At 37.5% G+C, this 25,457-nt stretch overlaps 1 protein-coding gene and 1 long non-coding RNA gene across 8 annotated transcripts in view; one reads left to right on the top strand and one right to left on the bottom strand.

Annotated features, from left to right (window-relative positions):
- LOC116090477 overlaps positions 1-874 on the top strand; it is a 26,502-nt gene extending 25,628 nt beyond the window's left edge. For all 3 annotated transcript variants that reach the window (XR_004118690.1, XR_004118691.1, XR_004118692.1), the window contains exons 4-5: positions 536-600; positions 757-874. This is a non-coding gene — a long non-coding RNA (uncharacterized LOC116090477). The remainder of the gene's footprint in view (positions 1-535; positions 601-756) is intronic.
- Ckap5 (cytoskeleton associated protein 5) overlaps positions 1-25,457 on the bottom strand; it is a 92,056-nt gene that overhangs the window by 56,034 nt on the left and 10,565 nt on the right. For 4 of the 5 annotated variants that reach the window (XM_031371005.1, XM_031371010.1, XM_031371006.1 and 1 more), the window contains exons 2-8: positions 14,392-14,485; positions 11,913-12,106; positions 9,797-10,003; positions 5,209-5,380; positions 4,311-4,443; positions 3,282-3,382; positions 1,492-1,605 (exon numbers count right to left, since the gene is read on the bottom strand). In XM_031371005.1, the coding sequence (XP_031226865.1) occupies positions 1,492-1,605; positions 3,282-3,382; positions 4,311-4,443; positions 5,209-5,380; positions 9,797-10,003; positions 11,913-12,106; positions 14,392-14,448 (978 nt within the window). In that variant the 5' untranslated portion in view covers positions 14,449-14,485. Of the gene's footprint in view, positions 1-1,491; positions 1,606-3,281; positions 3,383-4,310; positions 4,444-5,208; positions 5,381-9,796; positions 10,004-11,912; positions 12,107-14,391; positions 14,486-20,752; positions 20,882-25,457 lie in introns of those variants that run through there. The other variant, XM_031371007.1, reaches the window with a different exon arrangement.

The raw sequence follows: 25,457 nt of genomic DNA, 5'->3' as shown, positions 1-25,457 counted from the left end.
GAACATATAAAATCTGAATAATAATATAAGTACAAATCTTAATATAAAGGTTGATAAGTGTGTTCATAAATTATGCTAAGTCAGGTAACAACTCAAAAGACAGATTAGAAAAGTATCGGGCCTGGCGGTGGTGGCTCACGCCTTTAATCCCAGCACTTGGGAGGCAGAGGCAGGTGGATTTGAGTCAGCCAGCCTGGTCTATGGAGTGAGTTCCAGGACAGCCAGGGCTACACAGAGAAACCTTGTCTTGAAAAACCAAAAAAAAAAAAAAGAAAGAAAGAAAAGTATTTCAGGTAGGCATGGTGGTTCATACACATGATAATATAATGTTAGTGTTCAGGCTAAGCCAAGAGGATCATCATAAGTGTAAGCCAGCCTGGACTACACAATCAGTTTCTAGGACCTTATTTTTAAAAAAAGGGGGTGGTGAAGAGAACCACTTGTTTTTAGAAATACCATAAGGAATTTCAAAAGGCTTAATTCTTCCCATTTACATTAAAGAAAATGAGAAATTTAATGAGATTATTTGATTTAGGAAGCAGAAAGAAAAGGAATTATCAATGGAGGGAAGAGAAATCAGTGTACACTTCATTCTTCAATGTAAGTTTCCTTCTATTTTACCACTCTTCCATTTTTTGGTATTACTTGTAAAGTTAATATATAGATTCAAATTTGTATAAGCGTAGATATACATAAAATCAAATATAAAAATGTCATAAATACCTTAAGAACAACTTTATTTTCCTTTGTTTGCAGCCTTTGACTATTCTCCCTACTACCTTTATCTGAAGAAAAGGTTTTTGGTTTTTTGATTTTTCAAGAAAGGATTTCTTGTGTAGTCCTGTCTGTCTGGACCCCTTTCTGTAGACCAGGCTGACCTGGAACTCAAGAGATCTGCCTGCCTCTGCCTCCCAATCATGAGTGCTAGGATTAAAAGCTTGTGATACCATGCTTGGCTATTTTTTTATTTTAAATTCTTCTATCATACACTACATCCCAACCACAGGATTCCCTCCCTCCACTCCTCCCAGTCCCTTTCCCAACATCCCCTCTCCCTGAAATTCAATCCTCCTCCATTTCCCTTCAGAAAATTTTGCTTGGATTTCTGATATACTACAATCTGGTATCATTCACTATAAAACAAAATACTTTATACTTAATATTTTCATAATTCACCTTACCTCATTTAAATAGCTGATCTTTTAAAAGAATACAACTATAAAACTTGGTTCTAGATCAGCAAGACCTTAAGCTATCATGACTTATTAAATTGACAATGCTAAGACAAAACCAATCCCTAACATAGGACAGTAAGTTTTTTAACTCTAAATTTTGAAAATAACAGAAGTCTCTGATTGAAATATTATTATAGTGTTCCTTAAATGTCAATATATTTGCGATTTTTCAAAAAGAAAAAAAAATCACTGAATTACTGATGAAGAGAATTTCAGTGGCCTGTCAGGACACCAATGCTGAAGCTCTGCCCATTACCTTCTTCAATGCTTTTACTAAGTCTGCATAATCGCCTGCTTCCAGCTTGGGGTTTTTCACTAGTACTTCTACAGCCTCCAGAGCTTCTTTTCTCTCTTGCCATTTTTTTGCCTCCTGCAAACAGAATATAAATCATTGTACAACATAAAACAGAAGAATAAATTCCATTTCATATATTCAACTAATTTAAAGACCCGGGAGTTTTGTTTTTTGTTTCAGAAAAACAAATTTTTTTTTTTGAGACAGGGTTTTCTTTATAGCCCTGGCTGTCCTAGAACTCACTCTGTAGACCAGGCTGACCTCGAACTCAGAAATCCGCCTGCCTCTGCCACCCAAGTGCTGGGATTAAAGGCATGCGCCACCACTCTCTGGCCCCTGGTTTTTTAATCTCACTTTAGAAGATTTTTCTGGTCAGGCAGTGGTGGCGCATGCCTTTAATCTCAGCACTTAGGAGGCAGAGGCGGGCGGATTTCTGAGTTTGAGGTCAGCCTGGTCTACAGAGTGAGTTCTAGGACAGCCAGGGTTACACAGAGAAACCCTGTCTCGAAAAAAAAAAAAGAAAAAAGTAAATAAATAAATAACCAAAAGACAAAAGCCATAATTAATGAAGGCTATTTTGTTCATAAAATGTTTTTGTTTTGTTGTTTTTGAGACAGGGTTTCTCTGTGTAGCCCTGGCTGTCCTGGAACTCTCTCTGTAGATCTGGCTGCCTTGAACTCAGAGATCCACCTGCCTCTGTCTCCTAAGTGATAAGAGAAGGGATATGCACCATTACTGCCCAGCTTGGTCATAGATTTTTTATTGATATATACTCATATATCTGTAATGAGAGCCAATGCCTTTTCCTGGTGTGTCCAAAGAGAGAGACAGTGCACTAATATACATAAAAAAAAATCTAAACAAACAAAAAATTATGCTTAAGGTGAGATCTAAAAATTGAAAATGTAAATATAGAGAGAATAACATTATAGAAAGAAAGAATAGCACAGGTTAAAGCTCAGAGTTAAAAATAATAAACCAGTGGCCTATTTGCTACCTAGAGAAATATAGCATGTGTCAAACAGAAAGTGGCAACTGTTAGAGATGTAGATGAAAGGTATGCTGAGGTTTCAAGGTAAGAAAGCATAGTTACAGGATGATTTCAGACACTGTCTCCAGACTCACGGAAGCCACTGGAAAATTTTGACTTTTCAAAAATGATTATCTCTAGGCAAAAACACATGGTAGTGATTAGAGTAGGGCTGTATTTCTCAAATGAGGATACTTCTTCCTCTATTGGGAAATAGCAATGTTTGGAGACATGCCTGCCATGGTATTGCTGATTCTAATGATGTCTAGTGGGTAAAAGCCACATATGCTTCTGAACATCCTACGATGCCCAGGCCCACCAAGGCAGTTATCTAGAACAAATCAAGAAATCTTAGTCAAAGGTGAACTTGTAGGAGTCACTTCTCTCTTTCCACTCAGGTTACCAAGATTGAAAGCAAGTACCTTTATTTGCTGAGCCATCCTGCCATTCCTAAAAGAGATGAGTGTAAGGGATATTTAAAAGCTAAAACAATAGAATAATGAGGAAAAAGTTGAAAATGTTCTGATTTTTGGTAAGATGTTTTGTTTTGCTCTATTTTTCAATGTTGGAATATGGTTATATACAGTAACGGAAGAAAGAGAGAAAGAAGCAACCATTTTACTAGGAAGGTATGTGGGGAGTGAGGAAGTACACCACGGGCTCAGCAGAACATTCTCTGACTTTAACCTAAGTTATTATTTAAAACTTAACCGTTACTTACAATTTTGTCATAAAAGTCTTTGGGAAGTTTGGAAAGGATCTCTACTGCTTCTAAAAGCTCATAAGCATCTATCTGTGGTACCTCATCACCATCATCACCACCTTTGAAGAAAAAAACAAAATAAATCTTAAAAATCTTTTTTTTCTTTTTTTTAAAAAAACCCTGATTTTAGGTCCTCAAAACCCAGGAAAAAGCCAGACTCAGTAGTGTAAGCAGCTGCAATCTCAGCACCTATAGGAGATAGGAGGCTGACACAGGAGAAGCTTGTGTGCCAGCAAGCCTAGCTGAAAAGAATGGGCCCTAAAACCAGGTATAATGCTGGTCAGATGACTTAGCAGAGGACCTAAGTTCAACTCCCCAAATCCACAAAGGGTAGATCATAATTGACTTTTAAATCCAGTTTCATGGGCTCTGATGTGCATTTCTGGTACCAGTACACATGTGTGATACACTTTGAGAGACTGACACACAGTAAACTTAAACTAAAAAAATTAATTTTAAAAAATAATGAAACGTTTAAAAAATGGAAAGGTGAGGACCATTACCTGAAGGCTGTCCTTTAGCCTCTAAACATGTATTGTGACCTATATGTACCTACCCATCTTACACAAACACCCCCCCCAAAATGATCGTTTTACTTACCAGTTATATATCTTTTCATACTCCTTATAGTTTTTAAAAGTTTATGTGTATGGGTGTTTTGTCTGAATATATGCCTATGTACTATGTGCAAGTGGCTCCTGAGGAGGACAAGAGAGTGTTGGATTCCCTGAAACTGGGATTACAGATGGCTGTGAGTCACCATAGGGGTGCTGGGAATCAAACCTGGGTCCTCTAGAAGAGCAGTAAAGGCTCTTGACCACTGGCTGAACCACCTCTCCAGCTCCCAGGATGAGAGTTTAATATAAAAGAGATCAGAGTTACTTAGTAGCACATACAACTCAGGTTTTATTAAAAGAAGTTCTCCAAAATATATCCACTGAAATTCACTAGTTTTTTATTGAAACTATTGTTTAAACACTGGCTTACCGCCTTCTGCATCTCCACCAGCAGACTGTTGCTGTTCCAGTTTAGCTTCTAGTTCTTGTTGGGAACGCAGAAACCGACTTGGCCTAGGAGCACCTGTTGGCAGCTTGACCCACTCTTCTTCTAATTCTTTCAACTGCAAGTATTAACAAAATATTTTTAAAATGTATACCCCACTATTAGAAAACATAAAACTTGTACTTATTGAAAATTTGGGACTCACTTTCTGTTTATATGGTACTAGTAGGGAAATCAACTAAAGACAAATTTAAGTTGTATTTTGCCACCTAAATCAAATCAGCTTACTACTTCACCATACTGAAGGTTATGTCCAAAAACAAAACTCTTTCTTTAAGAAAGATTTATTTTCTTTTATGTATATGAGTGTTTGCCTTCATGTATGAAGTGTATTTCATGTATGCAGAGGCTATGTGAAATGAAGGCTGGCTCTGCAAGAGCTGCAAATGCTCTTAACCTGTGAGACATCTCTCCAGTTTCCCAAACTTATTATTTTAAGACAGTATCACTAGTTTGTGAATTTAAATGTGCTGTATTATCAAAAATGATAGAATTGTTTCATCCAAGCAAGTCTTCCTACTCAACAGAATTATAAAGGGACATTTAGGTTGACAGAGTTAATACTAACAGGGCTGGGGATACAAAACATAGAGATGTTCTATAGACACCTGTACAAGATACAGAACTTGCTCTCTACTTGGGGGTAGAGATGGGGGTAGAAAGAGAGTGACAGACAGTAATAGCAAAAAGTCTATGCTCAGAAATTCAACCCATTTAAATCTTCAAAATAAAAAATAATTATGTGTAAGGATAGATATTAACAATTACAAGTAGGAAATACATTAGCCATATACAAAAACGAGCAAAGAAATCTGTGTCTTACCTGGACAGAATTTATATTTTGTAATGTGTGTTTCACAGCATCTCGATTCCATCGATAAATCTCTATAGCAAATAGTTTGGCTTCATCCCGAACAGCCTTGTCTCGAGATTCAAATAGTTTTGGCAAAACTTTAATAATTGGCTTAAGTGAGATGATTTTGGAACCAAATTCACTGCAAGTGAAAGATTTTGGGGGAAACTGTCAACATGTCATGCTTCATTGAACATGTATAATCATGTATTGCAAATCATGTATTGCACATGGTGTTGTAGTGCACACCTTTATTCCCAGCACTTAAGAGGTAGAGGAAGGAGGATCTCTCTCAGTTCAAGGCCAGCCTGGTATACACAGTGAATTCCAGGACAGCAAGGACTATGTAAAGAGATACTGTCTCAAAACAAACAAACAAATAAATTAGTCATATATGAATACGTTAAATATCTCTTAAGGTAACAAATGGAGTTCAAAACCATTTACATATATATATATATCCATATACACATATACATACATACTTACATATAAATGTTTATATATTTAGTAATTAGCTGTCATTCTTAGCTAAATATTTGTCTAGAGCCCAAAATAATTTTAACATTTAAAAATGGAACTTTATAATAACCAAAGAAAAATTACTCACTCTGACAGATTGAGTTATGGCAATGCATATTTCATTCTTGATTTTTCAACTATCATAATCTATCTTTGTGGTGGTTTGATAATAATGGCTACACAGAAGTTGTGTCAATGGGGTTGGGCTTTGAGGTTTAAAAAGCTGACACAAGGTCTCTTCCCCCCGATCTCTCTCCATGCCTGCCTACTGCCTTGCTCCCTACCATGATGATCATGGGTTCACCATTTAAAACTATAAGCAAGACCCCCATTTAATGTTTTCTTTTATACATTGCCTTGGTCATGGTGTCTTTTCACAATGATAGCAAAGTAACTCAGACAACCCTTATCAATTTAGCTCTTTTTAATTCAGTCTTTTTTGCCAAAGAGCAAACCTCTGCATTCTGACTTGTTATTTTATAAAATAGGATATTTAACTGTATAAACTGTCAGTTTATATGGTTCCTAATTGACCAATATTAGTGTTGAGATACAGTGTTGCTACATAGTGCAAGCTAGCCTCAATTTCATGATCTTCCAATCTCTGTTTCCTAAGTGATATATATGATCACAGACATGAACCAACATGCTAGTTTTAGTATTAACTTTCTGGCCCTATTTTCAACATTTCTGAACAGAAAATTCTGGAACAGTAAGGATTCAGTTATAAAGTACTGAATTTCAGAGTCAGTAGGACTCAAATACATTTGGGGCCGTTAGTTCTTTTAGGTTTTTTGTTTGTTTGTTTGTTTATTTTTTTTTAAGTTTTTTTTTTTAGTTTTTCAAGACAGGGTTTCTGTGAATAGCCCTGGCTGTCCTGGCTGTCCTCGAACTCAGAAATTTGCCTGTCTCTGCCTCCGAAGTGCTGGGATTAAAGGTGTGTGTCACCACCGCCCAGTCGAGATCTTTTAGTTTTTAAGAAATTGTCTCATTCTGAAGCCTAGAGAACTTGGTGATTTTCCTGTCTCAATATCCCAAATGCTAGGATTTCAGGTGATAGTACTTACTACAACCAGTTAAAATATATTATTAACTCATGTGTGTGAATTTATTTCTGTTTCACAAATGTAACAAAATTGCTCAACAACAGCTATAAAAGAAAATAAAAGAGATGAAGCAAGTCCACATAAACAAAACCAATTCCAATTTTGATAGTAAACATGATAGAAAAGTTAGGTATCTTACTTAGCACACACTTGTAATTTTAGAACTTGAGAGGAGGATGACCAGTTCATGGTCATCCTCACCTACATAGGAAGTTCAAGACACAAGTTACCAGAGTCTTTGATCAAAACATTAAAAATGGATGAATGAATGAATGAATGAATGAGAAGTTTAAAAGCAAGATAGTTTCTAGAATTCTGTTTTGGAATGACAGAATGTGTTTTGCCTCTTAAAGCTGTCACCAATAGTAACTTTAGGAAGCTATGGCACCTAAAATTGAGGATCTCTAAGTCCTAAAGAGCTACTTTACATTCCAAAATGCTTTAAGAAAAAAAAAAAAGTCACCAAGGTAAACTACAGACCATCATGAATAAGGACAAGGCTGGAGGTGGAGATATTCCATGGCAGAATGCTTTCCTACCACATTAGAGACCCTGGATTTGTTTTTTTTTAGACACTTAAAATAAATAATGACTATATGGACACCACAGATAATGACTGCATAAAAAAGATAAATGTAACTTATTCTTTTCCTATCCTTATCCTCCTAGTCAGTTTAAAAGTAAAATTTCTGCCAGCGGTGGTGGCGCACGCCTTTAATCCCAGCACTTGGGAGGCTGAGGCAGGCGGATTTCTGAGTTCGAGGCTAGCCTGGTCTACAGAGTGAGTTCCAGGACAGCCAGGGCTACACAGAGAAACCCTGTCTTGAAAAACCAAAAAAAAAAAAAAACAGTAAAATTTCTATAGTATATACAGTCTGAAGTAGAAATTCTTAATTTAAAGGCAGAAAAAATTCCAGCATGATACATATTTTATTTTATTAAGAATAGAATAGCAGGACTAGAGGTATGGCTCAGCAATTAAGAGCCCTTGCTATCTTGAAGAGGATCTTGGGTTCCTATGCTAAATTCTCAGTAACCATATAAGTGGTTCATAACCACCAATAACTCCAGTTCTGGAGTATCTGATCCCCTCTCTTCTGACCTTTGTAGGCACTAGGCATGCACACAGTACATATACATGCAGGCAGAACACATAAAAAATTAGAACATAATATATCTGCTGATTCAAGCAGAGTTTGTAAATTTAATAAATTTGTTTTTCTATTTATTTATTTAAAAGAATATTTTATTGAGCACACTGTGGAGGATAGGCTGGTAATATCTAGAGTAGTGCTTGTGGTCTAATCTGATAAATTTCTAAATGGCAAAAATGGGACAATTTTTACTATAAAGACACATGCTGCCAGGTATGGTGGTACATGCCTGTCCTACCTTGAGACAGAGGTAGAAGGAATGCCATGCGTCTAAGACAAGCTTGGCTACAGGGAGAGACTTTGTCTCAAAAAAACAAAACAAAGTTAAAGGAAAAAACTTCATGTACTTATCATACCATAAAAGATTAGTAATAAAGAAATTAATTGGGACAGCAAGGTGCCTCGGTGGGTTTGAAGCACTTGACTGACCTGAGGACTGACTCCTTAACGTTGTCTGCTGAGCTCTCTCTACAGTGCTCTGGCACTCTTGTACCACACTCCCACTCATGTATCAGATACACATGCAGTAATAAAACAATTAAACAAGCACACTTTATCACACAAAAATCTAGATAAAAGTCAAACTTTATAAAAGAATATTAGAAATCAGACAAAGGAGAACAAAAATCAAAGACAGTTCAACAAAATTCAAGAATGATACTTTCACATAAAAGTTAAAAGAGCGTCTCCAATAAAAGACTGTCTCCAAGATGTGAGTCATAAAGCAAAGGAATGATCCTCATCTAAGATTTCATCAGTGCTTCTTTCTTTCCTCCTTTCTATATTTTTTTTAAGATGTAGGAATGCTCTGTTTGCACTTATACCTATATGCTAGAAGAGGGCATCAGATCCTTTTTTAGGAGATGGTCATGTTGCTGGGAATTGAACTCAGGACCTCTGGAAGAGCAGCCAGTATTCTTAACCACAGAGCCATCTCAAGCCCTCATTAATGCCTACTTTCTAAGGTAGCTAACAATGGACAACTAGAGATAGGAGATGGGATTTAAGAATTGCCTAGATTTGGGATGTAGCTAAGTGGTAGAATGCTTACCCTCCAACTAGAAGGAGGATCTAGAGTCTACTTAATCAGAACTACTGATTTAACAAAGTCAGAGCTATCTACCAACTCTTGTCCCTCAAGGACAGTGCATATATAAAGAACTTCAAAAGAACTTCAGTGTTCAGTAAGAATTCTAAGACTGAGAACATAACATATACAAGTTGCTTTTTTTTTCTTCTTTTCTTTGGTTTTTCAAGACAAGGTTTCTCTGTATAGCCCTGGCTGTCCTGGAACTCACTCTGTAGACCAGGCTGGCCTCAAACTCAGAAATCCACCTGCCCCTGCCTCCCAAGTGCTGGGATTAAAGGCGTGTACCACCACCAACCGGCAGAACAAGTTATTTTTTATGTTTACCAAAAAGACTCCAAGCAAAGGTTTGCCCCAACCTAAAATATTGTGTCTTTACAGCTAACATAAGTCTACTGTTGAAGGTAGAAAGAGAAAACTGCATATATTAATATATACAAATATATATGTATATTTATATATGCATACACATATTACACACGCATATCTAATTTTACAAAAAAGAGCTAATTCTCATATAGAACAGAAATGTTCCCTGCTCACTTTCAGTAGAAAGGAATTTAGAGAAAATAACCAAACAACAAGCTTGAAGGATAACATTAGAAGTTTAACAGTCTCCACTTCTGTTTAAACCTAGAACCCAAATTCAGTCAGCATACTTAAGAGAACTAAAATACAAAGAATCTCACCTTAAGGCTTTCCGCAGTGTTTCTATACAAGCCACTATGATCTTGGGGTTCTTATTATCCAGGCCTCTTAAGAGCTCTTCTTGTACAGACTCTCCTTTTTCAATCTCTACGTACATAAGGCAAATCTCTATGCCCAGCTCCTTGGCTTTGGCTTTAGGTTGATTGAAGACTTTGCTTACAACACCTGATACAACGTCTCCCGTTGTTCTGTAACCACCACACACACACAAATGGATCTAAGTAAAAGGAGATAAACCCTAGACACACTTCACTATAATTTCAGTTTATAAGTATAGAAAATTCAAATAGGGAATTGTCCTTGAAAATTCTTTACAGACCTTCTTTAGGGTGTATGCATACATGTGGGTATGCAAACATATACTTTATAAAGGATTGTAGAATGGATACTTTTTTTTTTTAAAGATTTATTTATTTTATGGGTACACTATAGCTGTACAGATGGCCGTGAGCTATCATATGTGTGGCTGCTGGAAATTGAACTCAGGACCTCTGCCAGCCCACTCGCTCTGGCCCTGCTTACTCTGGCGTAATTCACTGTAGCTGTCTCCAGACGCACCAGAAGAGGGCGTCAGATCTCACTACGGGTGGTTGTGAACCACCATGTGTTTGCTGGGATCCGAACTCAGGACCTTCCGAAGAGTAGTTAGTGCTCTTCCCACTGAGCCATCTTGCCAGCCCGAATGTATACTTTTTGAAATAAATTATTTTAGACATTTTTAGGACAAGAGAAATTATTCACACAATAAGGGGAGGCATATCTTTAATAAGGAAACACTCAACTTCTTAGCAGAACCTTGTATTAATTTTATCGCACTGAATGCCTTGTAATTATGGGAGCTAGAGGAACCAAAGAGATTAGGGACAGAGGTAGTATTTGCCAAAAAAAGCTTCTAATATGAGAAGAATGTCAAAATTCTTTTTAATCAAAGTATGTCAAACGTTTCTGATATGCAAAGAAAAATGAAATTAAAAAAACAATCCTTTCATTAATATTGGTTATAACTAACCAAACTGAAGATGTCAAACTGTCAAACTGAAGATGTTCACTTGCATGATCTTTAAAGTAAAAACATCTTTCTTTTATAATTAACAGTCTCAACTTTTTGTGTATGGAAGTTCTTTCTCATCAATGACATAAAGACTATGAAAAATCAAGTTAATAAAGTATAGGAAAGTGAGTGAATGGAAACTTTTATCATATATAGCTGGAGTAAAATAGTCCAGAAAACATGTTAGAATTCACTACCCCAAGAGACCTTGGAAGTTAAATGGTGACTGTATATTTTAAGAGAAGTTTTTCATAATACCCACTTGTTTTCAGTGAGACTCTTACATTTCCTTTGTGATGACCTTACAGTAACTACTTCTATAAGCATAGTGGTGTAAATATGCTTGGCCCATGATAAGTGGTACTATTAGGAGGTGTGGCATGTTGGAGGAAGTGTGTCCCCGTGTAGGTGGCCTTTGAGGTCCTATGCTCAGTCTCCAATCAGTATGGAATGAGAAACAGACTATTTCTGGCTTCAGAGCCAGATGTAGAACTCTTAGCTTCTCCAGTACCATGCCTGCCTGCCTGCCTGCCTGCCTGCCTGCCTGATGCTATGCTTCCTACCATGACATTGGACTGAATCTCTAAAACTGTAAGCCACCCCCAATTAAATGTTTACTTTTATATGAGTTGCCTTGGTCATTGTGTCTCTTTGCAGGAATGAAACTCTAACTAGGACACTAAGATTACTTTAAGTTTTGAATAATTCTCATCTAAAATACTCAAAAAGAAAAAGGGCCAGCTAGAAGCCTCAGCATGTAAAGATACTTGTTGCCAAGCCAGAGAACTTAAGTTCAATCTATGGGACTTAAAGGGTAGAAAGAAAGAACTAATTCCCACAAGTTGTTCTGACTTCCACATGTACCCAAACACATGGAAACAGATAATTATTCCACTTTAGAGATTTCATGTACCATTCAGACTAATTAAAGACAACGAAAGACTACAGTTCTAAAACTGTAACAGAGGCTCTATAAATATACATAAACTTATCTGTGTAGCATTACACAGGGATGTTTACAGAATTCTAGGAAAGAAACTACTCACTTTCCTGCAACATGAGCATTTTCAACATAGACAAGTGCAGCTTCTAGTCCTTTCAGTTGAACCACAGCATTGGAATCAGTGACAAATTTTTTGATTAATCCTAAGTATTTAGACCATTCTGGACTCTTTTCATCCTTTATTTTCTGGAAGATCTTCAGGGCCTCTTCATACCCACTTAATCTTGCTTTCCATAGCTAAAACAAAATTAGTATTTTGAAACAAGGTTAATGATATTTTTCAATAATAATCTGTAGAAGTAAAAGAATATCCCATATCAGAAAATTTGAACAAAATACCTCATAACAGGAAAAAAGAAAGAAGTTTAAGAAATTCTGACAATTTTCAAAAAGTAAGTAGTCAATGAACAATTTATTTTGTTGTTTTGAAACAGGGACTCTCTCTGTCCTGGAACTATGTAGATCAACCTGTCCTCGAACTCAGAGATCCACATGCCTCCCTTGTCCTGTGATCAAAGGCCTGTACCATCCCTGCCCAGCTTCAATAAACAAAAGAATGTTTTGCTAAAGTTACTTAAAAATTCACAGCAGGGCCACAGAGGCAGCTCAGTGGGTAAGGAGGCTTGCTGGGTAAGCCTGATGACCTTGGTTTGACTCCTGTATTCATCTCAGTTAACAGGACCTTTTAAAAGTTGTCCAGACTTCCATATAGAGATAAACTCTATCTCAAAAAAACAAATCAAAAACCCAAACAAAAATGGGAAAATTGCTAACCTGTGGATTTTAAGTAGACATCTGTAAGAAAGGAAATGGAATTCTCAACTCTACTACCTGGTAGACATTTGCTTTAAAAATGGATAGGCGTGGTAAATTATGTAGATATAATTCTAGCACTCAGTAAACTGAGGCAGAAGATTGTCTTAGCTACATAGCCAGACCCTGTATCTAAATTAAATAAATAAGTTTAAATAAAAATAAAAAACCCCACAGGTATAGTTAGGGAAGATGAAGCCAATTGAAAAAGATAATCACTAAATAGTGTTATGAATCAGAAATTAACTATTGGCTTAAAATTATCCATAATTAATAGATGGCTAGTCTAAGAGGACAGATACTGGAATATATATCATATAAACTTGAGAATCTAAAAAATGCTGGACATCAAGATCCAAACCAGAGTATAACTGCAAATGCAAAAAGCACTTTCAATAAAATAATGAATTTGAGAATAAAAAAAAATACCCAACTTGATATTTTAAAGATACACCTTTCTTCTTCACTAAATACACTTTTCTTTCTTTCTTTAAATTGTTTCCAGAATATGGGGTGGGGGGTGGGAGGGTGGTTTTGTTTTGTTTGTTTTTGAGACAGAGTTTCTTTGTATAGCTGGCTGTCCTAAAACTCACTCTGTAGACAAGACTGGTCTCAAACTCAAAGATCCACCCTGCTTCCACTCTCCCTCCAGTGCTGGGATTAGAGGGAAAAAAATCTTAATCAAGCTAAAGACACCTATTTTGTGTTTGTGGGGTATGTGTGTTATGTGGGTATTTGTGTGGCTAAAGGTATACATGTGCCAGAGTGTGTGTGTGTGTGTGTGTGTATGTATGTGTAGAGGTCACAAGACAACTTTTTGTAATAGTTTCTCTCCTTCTACCCTTTTATTGAAGCAGAGTCTCCCTCATTTTTGCACTGCATACTCCAGGCTAGCTAGCCTGAGAGCTTCCAGGAAATTTACCTGTCTCCATCTCCCATCTAACCAGAGGGTGCTGGGATTACAAATGCAAGTCAAGCTATTGAACTGAGCCTTTTGCATAGATTTGGGTTTAGAACTTAGGTCATTAGGCTGGAGCAGCAAGTGTTTTTTATTACTAAATTATCTCCCTGAGTTTTTGTTTGTTTGTTTTGGTTTTGTTTTGTTTTTTTTCTGAGACAGGGTCACTTAGCCCAGGCTGGCCTAGAATTTGCTATGTAACCAAGGCTGGCCCTGAATTCCTGATTCTCCTGCTTCAACATCCCTAGTACTGGTATTATAGGAGTGTACTGCCAGCCACACTTAAATAGAAGATACCTATTTCTAATGGCACAAAATAATGTTTTGGGTTTTTTGTTGTTGTTGTTGTTGTTTTGAGACAGGGTTTCTCTGTGTAGCCCTGGCTGTCCTGGAACTCACTCCATAGACTAGGCTGGCCTTGAACTCAGAAATCCACCTGCCTCTGCCTCCCAAGTGTTGGGATTAAAGGCATGCACCAACACTGCCTGGCTAAAATAATGTTCTTAACAAGACATCAGTGTTTTTTTTAAACTGCCAATGTTTTTCATATTCTAAGTAAGTTATACTATAAATAGTTTAAGTATAAGTAAACAGAATAAGTATATAATATTCTATATATATATAGTAATATCAAATATACTAATAAACATTAAATATAAGTATAAATTGTTTAAGTAAGGTATACAATTAATAGTATAACTGCTGATAAAACAAGTTAATGATAATAACATTTAAGTTCTAGAAGTCTTACCTTGTGTTCACATTTCTGATCAACTGGTAGTTTCAACCACTCACTGTCATCTCCCATTGTGCTTCTAGTTTTCTCTTGGAGTTAAAAGTAGTTCCTAGTCAGATAAAAGTAGAGAGTAGATACTCGTTAACTCTAGTAACTAAATAGTCTCATATGACAAAAATGACTTTTCTTTAGTTATTTCATCATGCATGTATTTTTGGCCAGGCAGTGGTGGCGCACGCCTTTAATCCCAGCACTTGGAGGCAGAGGCAGGCGGATTTCTGAGTTCAAGGCCAGCCTGGTCTACAGAGTGAGTTCCAGGACAACCAGGGCTACACAGAGAAACCCTGTCTCAAAAAACCAAAAAGAGTAAAAAGTCCATTTTGGGGGTTGTGGAGATGGCTCAGAGGTTAAGAGAACTGACTGCTCTTCCAGACGTCCTGAGTTCAATTCCCAGTAACCACATGGTGGTGGTTCATGTAATGAGATCTGATGCCCTCTTCTGGTGTGTCTGAGACAGCTACAGTGTACTCATATACATAAAATAAATAAATCTTTTTTTTAAAAAAAGTCCATTGTTTGATCAAATGCCTACTACTTAATTCCATTAATAGAACATTTTTCTTTATTTTTTGTTTTGGTTTTTTGAGACAGGTTTTGGCTGTCCTCAAATTCAGAGATTTGCCTGCCTTTGCCTCCTATGCGCTAAAATTAAAGGAGTATGGCACAATTAGCTAATAGGACATCTTAATCAGAAAAAAATGGGAGGTGGAGGCAGAAGGATCAATACTTCAACATCAGTCTCACCTACATTTAGTGAGTTTGAGGGCAGTCTGGGTTACATAAGACACGGTCTCAAAAAAAAACATTTTTTTAAATGAGAAATATGATACATAACAAAGAATAAAACAAAGAAATGAGCTACTTGGCTCTTAAGAGAATACTGGAAACCAATGTATCAACTGCCCCCTACCATCAACATCTTGGCACATTTCTATTTGGTTACTAGAAAACAAAACAAAACAAAACTTCAGGTATAATAAATAGCTCTGAGAAGCTGTCTTTTTATAAAAGAAATTTCCATCCACAAAAGAAGTCTACATTAGCAAATAGAGGACTTTGTTTTTCTTCACAGGTCCTCTTCTCTCCCCTAAACCAAGACAATGGATTTTCTCATAGATTAGGCTAGAGCTCCATACTTGGACCATGCACAGATGTCATCTATTCTTTAGGACAGTTTATCTGACTTTATCTGAACAAAACAGAAAGCCTTACCAGACTAGACTATTTTTCAAAAGCTACTCAATAGAAGTCTTGAAAATATTCTCTAGGAGAAATTGAATATTTCATTATCTTTTTGAGTTCACTCCTTGTTCTTTTATTCCTTACTCCTACTCTTCCTTAAGAAACATGAAGAAACAGGCTACCCAAATGCCTCTATAAAACTGTTTATGTTACATACTCTCAAGTGGCATCTGCTACTTTGTAGCCTGGATTTTTAAAATTATTATTGCTTTCTTGTGTTAAAAAAAAAGACTTGCTTCATAATAAAATAGCTGTAAAAATGATAAGAACAAACATTTCTTTATATGTGTGCTCTTTGTGTTTGTCTTCTTTCATGGTTGCTACAGAAGGTGGACAGTAAAAGGGAACGCCACTAATTTTTTTCAATAATTTTAACTTAAAAAAAATTTTATTTTTGATGTTTGCAGAGTCATTTCTTTCCTGCTGCCTTTAGACTCAAACTCCAGGTTGTTGGGCATGTGGTGAGTGCCAAGAGTTTTACCCACTGTGTCAGCTTGCCAGTTCTGATTTTTTTTTCCCTTTGCTTTTCTTTCCATTTATTTGTCTGTTTCTGTCTGTCTGTCTGTCTCTCTGAGACAAGGACTTGCTATATGTAATAGCCCAAGAAGAGTTTGAACTCATAATGTCTTCTGCTTTAGCCTCCTAAGTGTGATCATTACAGGCATGAGTCACCAATTATGATTAAAGTTTTAGAATTTCTAATTCATACAACAAAAATACACATGCATTGTGTGTGTGAGTTATGAAGCATCACAGTAAAATTAACAAAACTGACAAACTGTATGCTAGAGAGAGGATTCAGCAACTGAAAGTACTTATTGCTCTTCCAAAGGACTCAAGTTTTATTCCCAGCACCCACATGGTACCAACTACGTTCCAGGGGATCTGACACTTTATGACACAAGTTCACATAGGTAAAATACAACAACAACAACAAACCTGGTTAGCTAGGCACAGTAGTATACTTCTGTATTCCAGCATTTGGGAAGCTGAGGCAAGGTATGCCAATTTGAGGCCAACTAGTGAGTTTAACCTTAGCTCTCTATGTCAAGACCCTCAAAAAAGTAAGCAAACACACAAACACTCTGATGTGAACCTACCATGCAACCAACAAATTGCAATACTATTGCCATTTCCACCCTCTTCTTTTGCCCACAAAAACCACTTCCTTAAAGAATGCTTAAATCTGTCTTTTGTTCATTTGAGACAGGATCCCTCTGTCCTGAAACTTACTATGTAGGGTGCTTAAAGGCATAAACCACCACAAATCTATATCTTAATCAGAGTTTTCTTCTTTTGTGATGGTCTCATAAATCATGTAGCTCTGACTGGCCTGGAACTTGGATGTAGAACAGGCAGGCCCTGAACTCACAGAGATCCTCCTGCCTGTTTCCTAAGTGCTGGCATTAAAGGCATACACCACTATGCTCTGGCTCAATCATATTCTATGGTCATCTGAATAAAGGTTATCACATAGAGTGTAGTTTTACTACGAGTTGCTATTTCACTCACCATTTTGTTGGTAAAATTTATATATGCTAGTTAAACTGTGATTCAAAGGTTAAGGGTATAGCTCAGTATTGGAGTGTTTGTGTAGTCTGTGTGAGCCCTGTGTTCTTCACAGTATAGTTCAGAGTCATGTGCTTGTCTACAACTCAACTCTCAGAAATAAACAGACATGTAAATAAACATTTAGAAATTTGTGTAGCATCAATTCTAACTTCTTTTATTGTAGTAGTTTTAATTAACAAGGCTTAAGTATAAATTCAACAAGGAAAGATATAGAATGACGCTGAAGAAATCAAAGTCAGACTTTGAATGGCCTTCTAAGCAAATGTTAAACAATTTAGATATCAGTTCAAAAGTAACAGGAGACTTTAGAGGATTATTATAAAATTACATTTGTCATCAAATTTGTATGTTTCTTTTTCTCAGCCAGTGGTTTGTTTTTCAACTTATTGATTACCAAACTGATGACTGACTGAAATACTAGAGATTAAACTCAGGGCCTCTAGGTCAGTGCTTTACTAAGCTCCAGTCCCAGTCAAACTTGTATTTTTCAAAGAGGGTCTGAGATGTGACTTTGTGGATAGAAAGCTTGCATAGTACACATAAAGTCTTGGGGTCTGTCCCTGCACTGCACAATCCCAGAAGGTAGAGGCAGGAAAATCAGGATACCAAGGTCATCCTCAGGTACACATGCAGTTTGCAGGACAGCCTAGGATGAATGAACTCCTGATTCAAAAACAAAAGTAATCAAAAACCACCTACACATATGGAAGTCCATGTACAGAATGACTTGAAAAACAGAAAAACAATCAGAAGGCCATGAAGAATTTAAAGATCATGGTACCCTGGACCTAAGAGAAAAGTCATGTTCTAAGTGCCCAAATATTCCTTTACTGAGTTCATGTTAAAAAAAAAAAAAAAAAAAAAAGAGGGATTTTAGGCAAGCTGAGTTAAGATGTACATTAGACAAGTGTCGATGTATGCAGCAGTTGGGAACTCAAGCCTGGAGCATCAAAAAGACATATGACCTAGAGATTCAAAAGTAGGAATGTCAACAGATATATGTAACTAAACCCAAGAGAATAGATGACAGCACTGAAGGAGGGTAGTGCATAGTGAGAAGACCAAGGAGAGAGTATAGATTGAGTTAGCATGTAATAGAACAGGCAGAGCTTGGGTAGTATTGTATGCCTATACTTCCAGGACTCAGAAGGGAGAAGCAGGGGAATAAGTTGAGGCTATAATACCCTATTTTAACAAACAACAAAAGAGTAACTCTCCAGTTCCAACAACAACAAAAAGCTACAGTTCACCATGCACACAGTGCCTGCCTAGCACACACACAACCAGTAAACACTAGCTATGGAAAGAAAAAAATACACTCATCCCCAAAGTAGTAATTCATGAAATTTTAGTTTTAGTTCCTGAGAACATTTTTATGATTTTCTATTTTATCTTGGAATCTACATTGTTTAAACAATGTTTTTTTCAAAGCCACTAAGAGAACGACCAGGGATAAGTTAGTTAGCAACATATGTAGAAAAGTAGGAATAATAATACTCTACCATTATTGGGTGGATTGTATGAGTTAGTTTAGATAAAATTCTTGGAGATACTCAGAATCTTCTAAAGGATCCGAGTGTTCAAAAAGGTAACTAGTTATCATCTGGTAGCAAATAGAAAGCATCTATTTCACTCTTTTTATTTGACATTAATTTATAATTTGATAGAACTCAAACATTCAAAGTAAATTTAGTTTCTAAAAATTTGTTTGTGATACTTTAAAATGATATCACTTTAAATCAAACTGAACATCTGGAAAACATACTACACATAACACACAGACCTCTTAATAGTTTTATAGTCATTTTCTTTTAATTTTATTGGTACACTGATTAAGTAAAGAACTGAAACCAGTCTTAACTCCCCTTTTTAGATAGTTTTACTAGACAGCTCGAGTGAGCCTCCAAATTTGTAATTTTCCTGACTCAGCAGCTTCCCATTTACTGGGATAATAGGTATGTCACTACACTTAGCTCTGTTATTTGTATATTAAAGTATTAAAGTATTAGAAACATACTTTTGTCTTCCTGTGCAAATATAAATTAACAATTATCATAAAGAAAGACCATGCTCTGATGTCCATAATTTATTTTGGAAGTAGTGAAGAAGCACAATAATATGGAATACATGTAGAACAAAACTTCAGTTTCACAAAAGGTCAAAGTTAAAGGCGGCTTGAATAATCTCTCCTTAGAAAAATGAAATATTTTCCGATAGCAGAAATTAAAACCAAATAAACTTTCATGACTAAAACAAATAAAACTAAATGTGTGCCACGCACACTTTGCGTGATGGCGGTATTTGAGGTGCAAACTTCAAGGAAAGTCAGTCTCCTGCCTTGGACTCCCCTGCGCTCGGACTAGAACCAGAGCTTAGATTCACGTAGTCCAGAGCCGCCCCCGCCCAGAGCACTTGGGCCCAGGGTGTGTGTGTGAGCACGCACGCGCGCGCGGTGCAGCACCAGTCGAGATTCAAGAGATTGAGCATTCGAGATTCGAACATTCAACATTGAAGATTCAGCATTGAGGACTCGAGATTCAAGCCTCTATTCTGGCTGAAGCACCCACAGCCTCCCAAGACTCTGGCTAGGACCATGTATGAGCCTGAGAGTGCTTCGCCAGTCCAGAGGAGATGGCTGCTGTTTTAGACCTAGTGTGTTTTAGGTGGTCTCAGATGTACCTTGACTACTGAGCTGCCAGATTTTTCATTTCTCTTTTGCAATGACTGTAAAAGCCTCATGTCATTTTTAAAGAAATACGCTCAGACCTTACACCACTCGTGTCTAGTCTGTTTGACAAAGCCGAATCCCGTGCACACCTGGTCAGAACCCATCGTCCTGCGGAACAAGGGACCCCGTAAGAAATCCCAGTCCGTGGCAAATGTGTATCAACATAAATAACCAAAATGTGGTGAATTAATACAGTAAAATAATAGGAATACACATAAATAAAATATGAATAAAACTTATAGCACAGTTGAACCTTGACAACATTATGCTAAGTCAAAGGGCTCTATATGGTATGATTCCACTTTTACAAAATGTCCAAAACAGGTTTTAAAAAAAGTAAGATTAGTAGCCGGGCGTGGTGGCGCACACCTTTAATCCCAGCACTTGGGAAGCAGAGGCAGGCGGATTTCTGAGCTCGAGGCCAGCCTAGTCTACAGAGTGAGTTCTAGGACAGCCAAGGCTTCACAGAGAAACCCTGTCTCAAAAAAAAAAAAAAGGTAAGATTAGATTAGTAAATGCCTAGGGCTTAAATATATACATGTTTGAGCATAAAATCCTATCATAAAATGCAAAAGCTAGTAATCTAGTGTTGGGGTCCCTCAGCTGCAAGACATCGGAGCTTGCCATGGCAGACTCAACTCATGCCCGCTGTGCCTGAAACAAAGGCTCACGGACTACGCCTACTGGCTGGCACATATACAGCCTGAGGACATCTGTTGTTGACCCCCTCCCCCACTGTAGACTGCTCCTCCAGCCACTCCCCTGAGCTGAGACCTGCTGGATGTCCTGAGTCTCCACCTTCAGCCTAGCAGGCGTGAGTTGAGTCTGCAGTGGCAAACTCCGATGTCTTGCAGCTGAGGGATCCCAACAATCTAGTATTCTTAACTCTGCAACCACCTAAAAAATAAGGCACAGAGAGATTATGTGATAAATAATGTTAGAAATTTTCTCCACGACTCTTCCCCAACTACCCAAATGCTAAATGTGGTATGCTTTTATTTTAAATTTCTATATTCTGATAGTCTACAATAACCAGAGAGCTAATAAGCAGTTTGGCTTTGCCTTTTACTTGAAAAGAATCATTGGCAGTTCAACTCTTCTATGGCAAATTCCCAAGCTGTTGACCTACAAAGCTCTTCAATACAAGAGCTCTGAATTTGATTACCATTCCTGGACTCTCACTGTGGCTAAGAAAATGCTACTGCAGAATCAAAGTATGAGCCTAAGAAGCTTGAGGAAAGATTTTGCCCACCCAAAGCACAATCCCTAACTTTTATTAGAGCTATCTGGAAGGTTCTAAAGGTTTGGGAGCCAGCCTGGATAACATACCATTATCACCAAGATCACAAACAGACAAACAAACAAACAAACAAAAAACAATAAACCAGACCAGCAAGATGGTTCTGTGTGTAAAAGTACTTGCTGTCGGCCAGGCGGTGGTGGCGCACGCCTTTAATCCCAGCACATGGGAGGCAGAGGCAGGCGGATTTCTGAGTTCGAGTCCAGCCTGGTCTACAGAGTGAGTTCCAGGACAGGCACGGTTACACAGAGAAACCCTGTCTTGGGGGAAAAAAAAAAAAAAAAGTACTTGCTGTCAAGTCTGATAAACCTGAGCTCAATCCCTGGGATCCACATGATACAGAGAGATAACTCTTTTAAATTGTCCTCTGGCATATTCATACAGGTTGTGACATTTTTATCATGACTATAACCCCAAATAAATAAATGCTCTAAAATTTTAAACCTTTTAAATGATTGCTGACATGCAATGATGCTCAATTGAAAAAAAGAAGACAATCATAAAACAAAATAATGAACCTATATGTTTAGAGATCCTTACTTAAAACACATCTAGGAAGGGCACGGACTAAAAAAGGATTAAAAATTATGTAACTGTCATAGAATATTTAAGATTACTATTACTTGTCCAAGGCCAAAAAGAATCTCATCTCTATATGGAGGAAGTAAAAACGATTAACATTTTCCTTCTAATAAATACCTTCACTGCCTCCAGATACTCCCATTAACAAAAATAAGAACAAAAGTTAATCATCTTGCTTGAGTATTCTGCATTATTGGAGGTAGTAATATGAATGGCTTCTCTAGCAACTTATCTCACCAAATTTCGGTTGCTTTCCTTGTTCTAGGATCATGACCTCCCAAACATTCCTTCAAAAACTGAGACAGGTAAAGTGACATATCATTTACATTGTGCCATTTTATCAGCAGGAAAGGAGGTTAGCTGAACTCTAATAGATCATCATTGTCAATGTCTCCAAAATGGGTACTGTATACCAACACAGGCCTCTGGGGAGATGTAAGCTAAACCCGCTGTGAATTAGGTCAACTTTGGGAGTTACTGTTCAACACTACCAAGGTGACTGAAAATCTAGAGCTTACTCACTCAGGAGGCTAGCCAAGTCTCTAAATCCCAAGCTAAGAACCCAAGGCCCAGAGCATTAGATTCTGCTGCATCCCCATCCTGCCCCACCAGGTTAAACTCTGGTAAAGTCAATCCTCTCTTTACCCCAAGCAGGAATTAGGCTGGGGAACCACTCAAATACAACACATCTAAACATCGTAGGGCCGCTGTCACCACCCACAATTAGAGCTGATGCCCCAGCTTTAGCACACTGCGGAGGGCATTGTTTTCACTCCTTCCCGGACTATACTCTGAAAGGCCGGTTAAGTCCCATGTACTGTTCACTAGGACTTCTGGACAAGGACGGGATGCTTGCCCCTTTTTGTCGTCTGACACTTACGCTACCCTAGCAGGGTGAGGTCTAATGTCCGTGCAGGATTAGCAGGAATACCCGGTAGCAGGCGGCCAGCAGCGGCATTGGCAAGTCAGCTGCTGGGAACCGCCTCCTACGGGGGCGGGGACAGGAGCACCGCTGTCAATAGTGCCCGCCCCACCCTCAATGCTCCTCTGCACGCACACAGAACGCTTAAAGGGGCCACAGCGACCTTTACCCAGAGGTCTGCAAGCCCAGGGTGCCGCCTCTAGCTCAAAGGTTTTCCAAACTAGGAGGTAAATAATGGAACAACTTGGAAGTGAATCTCTGGTTTGATAGTAATAAAGGTAATATCACAGAAGATGACTAATTTCCAATACCACAATTCTAAAGTTTTCAAAGGGTATAAAAAAAATTACTGCAGACAATAGTCAAATCATCAGAGTAAATCATGGAAGCTGCTTCCCACCCCGCCACCACCCACCCCGCCATTAACTTCTCTTAGAAGTAGCAATTTTCAAACTGCAACATAAAGACTCAGAAATTCTAGCAGATTTCAATGCTTCCCCTTGTCTTTTTACAGACTTCCTTCACAGCAGAAGAAATAGGTAATATCAGATAGGTAGGATGGTACTAGGAAGCAAAAAAATAAGACAACTTTCCCCCTCTTGTGAATAAAAGATGGCCTTTCAAAAAAATCACCAATAATTTACAAGTCTACTTAAGCAAAGAAATATTGTATACAAATACAATTGGTATGTATAATTATGTAATTTCAAAGGAAGTTCTTGAAAAATTTGTAGGGAAATTGAATTAATATCTCAGGGAATAAGCAATACTTTTTCTTGATCCATCATCAGGTAAGGGTATTTACTGAACAAGCCTAGCAACCTTAGTTCAATATCTGGAATCCACATAGAGATGCAAGGAAAGAACTCTACAAAGTTCTCTGACCTCCATACAGTTAAAACTAAAACTAAAACAAAACAAAACAAAAACCCAAAAACTCAAAGGAATAAATACACGTCTTTGAGATCTTTAAAGATTATCACGGAGTATCATTTTTTTCCACTGAATTTTGTCTCTCCAACTTATTCATCAAGTCTGACTCCCTGGGTTCTATACCAAAAAATACAAAAACCAAAAATAACAGATCATTCATGCAGATGCATATAACAGTGATTCCTTCCTTTTTATTACTTAATTGCAAGCTATAAATACTATGTTCCTATTTACCAGGTCAAGACACTAAGTTATTAGCATGTTTTGAAAGAAAATTGCTAACAGTCTTTTTCATACAGGTTTTTGTATATATGTTCACTTTTATTTCTCTTAGGTAAATACCCACATGCTTTGTGGTACATGAAGTATATATTTAATCTTACAAGTAAATAGCCATTTTCCAAAGTAGCTGTATGAACCGTTTTGTATGTCCCTTCCAACAATTTTGGAAGTTCAAGGGGAAGTGAAATACTAGTCCTAACTTCCTGTCTGTGTCTGGTTTTATACCTAAGAAATAAAGTCAGTTCTCTAAGCAATTGTTAATTATTTGTAACATGTTTTCTTAAAACCAACCAGTCTCTGACCATTTAGTATGAATCATAAATGTCTTTTTTGGTTTATTTTTTGAGACAGCCCTGGCCATCCTGGTACTGAATCTGTAGACCAGGCTGGCCTCGAATTCGAGACCCACCTGCCTCTGCCTCCTGAGTGCTGGGAATAAAGGTGTATGCTACCACCACTCCAGGCCTACTCTTTCAAACTGCATCTGGGAATAGTCAAATCAAGTTACTTTGATTACCAAAAACCTATATGAATCAAGAAGTACCCCTTGTTAGAACAAATGAAAATGTATCATTTAAATCCAGTCAGAATTTTCTTTTCTTTAAAAAGATTTATTATTTTTAATTATGTGTAAGTATTTGTGTGTGTCTGTGCTGGACATGTAAACATGCATGCAGATGTCCAGGGAAGCCATTAGAGAATGTTAGATCTCCTGAAGCTGGAGTTATTAGCATCTATGAGCTACTTGATGTATGTGACTAGAACTGAACTGCTGTGTATCAATTTCCTCGAGATTGAAACATTCCATCTCCTTTGAAACACAAAAGGTAAAACAACTCAAAATAGCTTCAGGAAGTCCCTAAAACTGTTCAGATTGACTATGACCCTCTCTCCCCAAGATTATATATGAAAAGTTTGTTGAGAGTCACTCTCAGACAAGCCTAGCTACAAAGACTCTTGAAATCAGGCAAGCTTGAAGAGGTTTAGATCAACTGAGTCATTTGGAGAGGATACTCCCCGATCTTGTACTTGAGGTTTCCAGCTTTTGAGAGCTGTCACCTGTTGAAGGGTGGTTTTTATGAGCTGTTTATTCAGATGCTGACTACTGAGCCCTGAGATCTGGCTGCAGTATGAATGTTAGCATTGGTCAAGCATCTCCTGTCTCAATGTTGCGTAAATTTTTTTTTTCAATCACCTCTGATTGGTTAATAAGGAGCTACTCAGCAATAGCTGGCAAGAGTGGTGGGACATCCAATCCCAGTAAGGGGGTACCAGGTGGAAAGAGGAGAAAGGGGAAGATGAGTTACCATGAAGAGAGAATGGATGGAGCAGAAGAAACTAGAGCAAGACTAAGATGGCAGCCAAATATCACATAGCAGGGAAGTTGCTGGGAATAGGCCAGGCCAGTGTAGTTAGGTTAGAATAGCTCAGTATTTGCCCAACTCTAGTCCAAGAAGCTC

Source organism: Mastomys coucha, unplaced genomic scaffold, assembly GCF_008632895.1.
Source record: "Mastomys coucha isolate ucsf_1 unplaced genomic scaffold, UCSF_Mcou_1 pScaffold15, whole genome shotgun sequence".
NCBI classification, from domain to species: domain Eukaryota; kingdom Metazoa; phylum Chordata; class Mammalia; order Rodentia; family Muridae; genus Mastomys; species Mastomys coucha.
This window is presented reverse-complemented; position numbering and strand designations above follow the sequence as displayed.